At 42.2% G+C, this 7611-nt stretch overlaps 2 protein-coding genes across 3 annotated transcripts in view; both read left to right on the top strand.

Moving 5' to 3' along the window:
* abhd13 (abhydrolase domain containing 13) overlaps positions 1-4033 on the top strand; it is a 5592-nt gene extending 1559 nt beyond the window's left edge. Inside the window, exon 2 of the mRNA XM_008298979.1 lies at positions 32-4033. Coding sequence (XP_008297201.1) covers positions 66-1121 — 1056 coding nt within the window. The 5' untranslated portion in view covers positions 32-65 and the 3' untranslated portion in view covers positions 1122-4033. The remainder of the gene's footprint in view (positions 1-31) is intronic.
* Positions 4034-4439: 406 nt separating this feature from the next.
* tnfsf13b (TNF superfamily member 13b) lies at positions 4440-7354 on the top strand. 2 transcript variants are annotated; one of them, XM_008298982.1, is made up of 6 exons: positions 4440-4919; positions 5033-5141; positions 5629-5685; positions 5968-6068; positions 6331-6481; positions 6659-7354. In XM_008298982.1, exons 1-6 carry the CDS (start codon positions 4698-4700, stop codon positions 6769-6771), a joined length of 753 nt encoding a protein of 250 aa, XP_008297204.1. In that variant the 5' UTR covers positions 4440-4697; the 3' UTR covers positions 6772-7354. The 2 variants fall into 2 exon arrangements, with proteins under 2 accessions (XP_008297204.1, XP_008297202.1); XM_008298980.1 differs by having other exon boundaries at positions 4443-4919; positions 5944-6068.
* Positions 7355-7611: the final 257 nt, after the last annotated feature.

The following is a 7611-nucleotide window of genomic DNA, read 5'->3' on the forward strand; positions in this document are numbered from 1 at the left end:
ACTCTCTCTTTGGTTCTCTGTGTATTTGCAGAGTGCGTGTCTTGTGACTCAGCTCTTGTGTAGCCATGGAGAAGCCCTGGAGGCTGTGGGGGGCAATGGAGCGCTGTACCCTGACTCTGGCTTCCTGGTCCTGGGGTGCCTGTCGAGTCTCTCTTTTGGCCCTCATCCTCACCTTCCACCTGTATGGAGGATTTTTTCTCCTTGCTCTCATCCTAGCATCTGTGGCGGGCATCCTCTACAAATTTCAAGATGTTCTCCTGTACTTCCCTGACCAGCCCTCCTCCTCTCGCCTTTATGTTCCCATGCCAACAGGAATCCCACATGAGAATGTATACATTCGCACCAAGGATGGTGTGAAGCTTAACCTCATCCTTCTCCGTTACACAGGAGGTGATGCACCTCCTGGAGTCACGTCTGGCAATCAGAGCAGCCCCACTTCCTCTGCTCCGCCTACTATCCTTTATTTCCATGGTAATGCAGGTAATATTGGTCACAGGGTGCCAAACGCCCTGCTGATGCTGGTCAATCTCAAAGCTAACGTGGTGCTGGTGGACTATCGTGGCTATGGAAAAAGTGAGGGTGAGCCCAGTGAGGATGGGCTGTACCTGGATGCCGAGGCCACACTGGACTACGTCATGACCCGTCCTGATCTGGACAAGACAAAGGTGGTACTCTTTGGTCGCTCATTAGGAGGTGCTGTGGCCGTGCGCTTGGCATCAGTCAACCCTCACCGTGTAGCAGCCATTATTGTGGAAAACACCTTCCTTAGCATCCCCCACATGGCAGCGACGCTCTTCTCCTTCTTGCCCATGCGCCTGCTGCCCTTATGGTGCTATAGGAATCAGTTCCTGTCCTATCGGCAGGTGGCGCTGTGCCGCATGCCTTCGCTGTTTGTGTCTGGTCTGTCAGACCAGCTCATCCCACCAGTTATGATGAAACAACTGTACGAGTTGTCTCCTGCGCGGACTAAACGCCTGGCTATCTTTCCAGAGGGCACGCACAATGACACGTGGCAGTGTCAGGGCTACTTTGCTGCTTTGGAGCAGTTCATGAAAGACCTGCTGAAGAGCCATGCCCATGAGGAGAGTGCTCAGCCCTCAGCGAGCGTCACCATCATCTGAAAAATCAGTCAGGGACTGACTGTTGATTACAGATTATGGGCTGGATGAAGTAAATTGATTGGAGGGACTTCATTGATTTTTTGGAAAGAATGTACATTTTTTTATGCTTTTGTCTGGGTTTTTATTTGATTTCACTCTTTTTACCTTTCTGTAAATTTAACATGTTAAACTATTTTCACTATTTCAAGGGTTTGAGAGAGGCTAACGATGTCCTCCTGGGGTTCTTTTTGTGTTTCAGCTATGAATGCATGTATTTATGACCTTTTATGAATGAAGCCAGAGCATACATGCCCACACCACAAGACATGTCACAACCACAGAAGAATTTGCTTTAGCGAGTCTGCTGAAATGGATCAAAATAAATGAAGCCGTTTTTCGTAGTATTGTGACCATATAAGGGCCTATGGTGTTTCAAACGTGATTATTACTGGAATAAAAATTACAGGTCATCTGATATACAAAATTAAACATTGATAATATGTAGGATAAACTGTAAATATATATATCTTTGTTAATACATTGCACTTTTCTGTCCAGATTTACCCATGTTTGATTATGTGGACTAACATCTTCTGAGCAATACTTTGAGGAGCTTAAGGAGTTTCTTTTCTCTCCCCTTTAGGCAAGGAACAGTAATATATATGTGCAACGGCTTGGCATATCCTGACATTGTAGTGATGAATATTTCCGTATACCCTTGAGAGTTTCGTCTGCAACAATAGCATAAAGCTTACTGTTGAATAATTATATTCAGCCACAAAAGTGTTCGTTGAGATGAAGTGGTCAGGAATGTAAGGTGACATGTTTTGATACTTCTGCCTTTCAAAAATAACTTGCTTTTTTGTCAGACTACTTCTGTTTCCTTGTGCTTAGGATAAGCTACAAGCTTTTCTCCCTTCTACTGTGTCCTGTTTAAACACAATTAGCACACAGGCTTGTCTTTATTTTTCAATGGGCTCCAGTTGCTGCTGCACAATTTTGGCTTCTTTAGTTTGTTAAGGAGCATTTGCTTTGTGTGGTTTGTTTTGTTTTACAGACGAGCTCATATTTTTTTTAAGGCTATCTTGGTGCAGTGCTACGATACATGTCTGTGCACTGAAATAGTTATTGGTTGCTGTAATCCTCAAGTCCCTGCTGACCATAAAGAGATAAATTCCTTAAGTGAACCGAAGTTGAAAAGAATTTGGGGCAGATTACACAGTCTGTCATTTTGTACATACAGTTCTGCTAATAAGGTAAGGTTTTAGTAATGCGATGGAGTGGGTGATTTCCAGAATGTTTGTTGGTTTTTTTTGGAGTAAAAAAAGAAAATCACTGTGTTCCTATAATCATCTACTGCAGGTCAACAGGAAACTGCAGTCTGGCACATTCCAATAAAGGGAATTTTTAAGAAAAATACTGAACTATGGCAAGTATCTGTCTAAGTCAGACTGCTAAAGCCTGAAATACCCTAGACACAGAAAGTAAAACATTGGTCTGGCACGAGCCTTAGTTGCATAAGGGAGGGGTTTCTGGATGGTCTGAAGAGTGATTACCACGACAAATAGCTTTTTCAAAGTACCTATTCAGTATATGGACATGTGAGTATAGTACTAAGGTAGTTTTTGAAAAAAATACGAGCCCGTCCTTTGAGAACTAGGAATAAAGTGTGAGCATTTTTAATCAAATGTTGTGTTTATTTGTTAGCTTTTATCATCAGCACTGTAATTGTGAATTGGAGGATCACGCCATGCTCATGTGGCAAAATGGCTTTACTCACTTGGAGGGCTTTTAATGAGCTAATTAACCTTTCCTGCATGTCTTCCACGGGGTGGAGCAGAGTCTGACAATTAAAACACTATTATCTGCTCTTGCTTTTCTAAATGCAGCACACTGCACTGCAGTGGTATTAAAGCCATTTGAATACACTCAACAGATCTCTTTAGCCATATTTGATACTGTTTGCAAACAGTACGCGAAACAAAATTTGACTACACCAAAAGTCTAAATTTGTGTGTGTCAATGTGACGACAACTTGAAAAACAGTCTGAAGGCTACTGTGAATGTAAATGGTGGTCTTAAATTAATGTGCTTTATAAAAATGGTGTATTAATAGTCTCTTCTCCCTTTTGTGTGACTTTTTTTTTTTTTCCACTCGTGACACTGAACAATTTCAGACTTCTTTTGTATTATATCCAATCCATATGCTGAGTTAGTGCACATTGTGCAGTCTGATTTCAACCACGTGCATATTCACTCCTTTTGTTCCACTAGCTATGTTTTATACACTTCTGCCGGTAGTTTGTTTGCATTGCACCATCTCTACATACAAGAAAATATCACGGAACTTGTTGCCATTCATTTGATGCATTGTTTCGTTGGTTGGCCTGAAGCAAATTGAATTATGAATAGAATATCATCCTAGACAAATGTATTGTTCCTGTCCAACACTCTGCTGATGAAAAGAAATGGAATCAAACTGAATGTCTTTTCATTTTTTATAGAACATCATTAGCCAGGTATCGTGCAAATGCACTATGGAACATGTTTTTTAAATGTTCATATGATTGTGAATTGATTGGAATGAATACTGTTACAAATGCTGGCATAATTTGGAATTTGCAAGTTGCCTTTGCAAACTGGCATGTGATTACATTAAGTCTTGGCAGTTATTTTGTAATGAACCTGCACAGTGTTGACATACTTTGTGTACATCTACCATGACTTACCGTGAGTCCACATTGAAGAAGCACTGATGGGATAGCTGAACAGACAGACACCTTCAGTATGAAGCAATCAGTTTGAGTGATTTTCCATTTCAGAGTTATGTTTCCTTTTCTATTTCAAAACAATGTCGACAACTTCTTTTGTAAGCACACATTTTCACAATTTTCTGTACTGTAACATGCAATAAATTGATACATTAAAATTTCTTTTCTTGTTTCCCCTTTTTTTATGCACCAGTTCTAAAATAATTCATGTAACCTGGCGTCAGTTCACTTTTTTTTATTCTGAGAATTTGTTTGTTTTGTCATGTTATGCGTTGAAGATGAAGAAAACTTTGTACTTCCTTGTTTCAGTACGTGTCAAATTTAGATGTTATGGTGTCAATAATAATGACGATTTCTCCTTATTAGTCTTACTTCACTTCATCTATTTCATAACCAGGCTGTTTCTCATCATTCTGCCAAGGCTATTTTTTGTGCCCACTCACATGGATGATTTAATAAAATGTGGAGACCTTGAGATGCATTTTATCATGATGTAGACAGATTTGTCAGGTCTGCTGGTCAGGCAGGAAGCTGTGAGTGTGGTTAGCTGAGCGGAACAGTAGAGGGGAAGCTGTTGAGCCCTTTTTTGTACTGTATTTTTTCTGCGTAGTCCCGCAGACTCGATCCAACTACCGAAAGACAAAAGCGAAAGTTAAGGAAATTAGTCTCGCTTGAAGACAGGAGATAAGGCAAAGCCAGCAGCTCTTAAGGAAACTTGAAGAGATAAGAAAACAGCCACCATTCCTAATCCACGCAGAGAGGCAACGTGGTTCAGGCGACAGACTGGTCATGCTCCCAGCGTGATCTCTCCTGTGATTGTTCTGCCATGGCAGTTTTAGCAGGTGTGGATCCTGAGACTGGACAACGGGCAGGTGAAGGAAGGCTGTCCTGGCCGGTTTTCCTGCTGATGCTCGCCACCGTCACCTCCTCCTCTCTATCAGCTCTGTCTCTGTACCAGATGGTAGCTCTCAGATCTGAAGTGGAGGGACTCAAATTGGAAGTCGGTCGCAGGAGAGGAGAGGGTCAAGAGGCCAGGTACAGAGGCCAGGTGAGAGAACACCAGTCCCCGGGGACACAGCAACAAAGCTGTGAAGACATACAAGATATTGTATTTTCACTTGCGTTCACTGTGTTTGTAAGGGCTGTGTAATGTCTGCACAGTCTGGCAGTAGCAGGAGAAGTAGCCAGGAGACCCTGCACCATTCTGGATCTGAACATGCCTTCAGCCTGATAAGGAAGAGGAGGACATCGCCTGGAAACGAGACGTTTGGTAAGACGGATGTACTCGAACCTGGCAACTGACTTAACATTTAAGATGTAGTTTGAATTTTCTGTTCATATGAATCTGTTGCAGCAAGAGTTACATCATTTACTATATATATTGTATTTGTTTGAGTGTGTGTGACTGATTCTGTTTCTAGAGTTTAATTTCCTTGAATATATGTCAAGTAAAGTTAATTCATACGGCTGAAAGTCACAAGACTGTCTGACAATCTGCCTTTAGACCACTGGCAAAGAAAAAGAAAAGTTCCCCAAAAAAGTCTACCAAGTGTGAATAACTTACTAGCTTTCATATCCACAGGAAAAGTAGCACGTGTCATGTGGCGAGATGTTGCCACCACCTATCAAGTTTGTCCAAAAAGGAAAGGAGCAGAAGGAACCAGAGTGATAGCAATGGAATGAGCCATGTTCAGACAGTAGAGAAACAGTTGATCGCTTTAAACATCTCAAAATTCTTCTCTTATGTCTTGTGACAGTTTCTCAGCCGTGCCTGCAGTTGTTGGCAAACAGTAGCAGAAAACCCTTCAGGAGAGGTACAGTACATCATTTGGTGATTTGTTTTTTAATGTGAATTTCATGAAATGTTTACTTTTTTTTCCCCCCTCTTTTCGATGACTTTTGTCTTTTCACTCATCACAGCCACTATTACAGAGGCCAAACATATTTCACATTAAAGCTATATCAGCATGTATGCGGGAAACCCCAAGCAGCAACACAAACAGCTTGACTCTTGACACAAATGTTTAGATCATTTGGCGTGTTTTCTAATTAGATGTTCTATTTTGGATCAGAAATTTCATCAGAACTATACACAGGTATCCCTTGGCAGTCTGGGCTGAAGAGAGGCTCTGCCCTGGAGAAGAACAGTGACGGCATGTTAGTCAAAGAGGAGGGCTTCTACTTTGTGTACAGTCAGGTAGGGGCAGTTTTTTTGGTTGTCGTTTCACAGTTTTCCCACCAGGGGGTGCTACTAGTCTACTTGCAATCTGAGTTTTTTTTCTACACACAGTGCAGAAAAAAAAAGGGTGTGCTCAATGTAAGCATGCAGTTGGTTAAGAGACCTTGAGAAAAGGTCAGATAAAGAGAAAAAGCAACTTGTGCATGAATAATAAATGAGGTAGCAAATGTTATAGCACTCAAGCCTCGTGGATTTAACCCGGTAATTGTGATGTGTGCAGGTCTACTACATGGACAGCACCTTTGCAATGGGCCATGTGGTGATCCGGTGGAAGAAGAACGTTGTGGGAGATGAACGCAAATTTGTGTTTCTGTTCCGCTGCATCCAGACCATGAACCCCGAGTACGCTTTCAACACCTGCTACACAGGAGGTGAGCCTGTATTTATGGTCTATGTCCAGCTATGTTCAGCCTTTTCACAACAGCTGTTAGGAGGTCAGTCAGCGCGTCTTCCCCCCCTCAGGCAAGCTATCAAACGCGTGTCTGTTTGAGGCGGTCAATGTCAAAAAAGTCAGTTCAAGGTCTGAAATGGGCATTTGAATCCCTCAGGTATTGTGAAGCTGGAGGTCGACGACTACTTGGAGCTTCTGATCCCGCGGCCCGCAGCCAACGTGTCCCTGGATGGAGATTCCACCTTCCTGGGTGCTTTCAAACTGGCTTGAACTGCGTCACCTCACACATGACCCAAGGGATGCAGTTGCAGAAAAGAGTTGGCACCGTTGTTGGAGGAGGAGGAAGCAAAGAAGATACACAGTTCTGGTGACCTTGCATGACTTTTTGGTGTTGTAAGAAAAGTACAGGAAGCAGCCGTTTCTGCGCTGGCTGAGGGCCAGACTGTGTGACGTCGAGCTTGTTCGGCCTGACCTGATGTAAAGGGGACAATGAGCTGAGGGCATATTCTTTACTCTTTAGCTTTATTACGTTCATTTGTAGCACAAAAATGTTGTAGAAAAAAGAAATGTCAGAATCAAGTGTATTTTGTTCAAATAGTTATTGACATGGTAAGGTACAACTTATAGGAGAAGTGTCTTAAATCATTCTTATACTGTATAGTTCAACAATACTTCCCTCTGCAGCATTAGTTTGCCAACGGTTCTTATATGCTTTACTATTCTAGATATTTGCACATAAGCACGAGTGGTCTGATTTTATCATATGAATGTCATCATTTGAATTAACTGTATCTGTATATATCTGAGTGATATGGAAATTCTTTTGCAATAAAGTGACAATTCTCGCACAAGAGCTTCTTGGCGGAGGTTCCATTGTTGGCCACAAGACGGGAGCGCTTTTGTGTGGCAGAACAAAAGCAGAGAGAGAAATCAAGGTAAGCTTTGAGCAGGAACACTGAAAATCCAGCTTACGAGCAAATTTTCAGCTCGAGGCAAAACTGTAGGCAGATGATGTCTGCACTTTCAAAGGAGCTGATCAATGAGTTTGTCCTGCCGGAGGACCCCAGAGGAAACAGCGAAATATCTTCAGTGGGTAATTCTTCAGTTTGT

The sequence above is a fragment of the Stegastes partitus genome, unplaced genomic scaffold, assembly GCF_000690725.1.
Source record: "Stegastes partitus isolate 25-593 unplaced genomic scaffold, Stegastes_partitus-1.0.2 Scaffold1366, whole genome shotgun sequence".
NCBI lineage: Eukaryota > Metazoa > Chordata > Actinopteri > Pomacentridae > Stegastes > Stegastes partitus.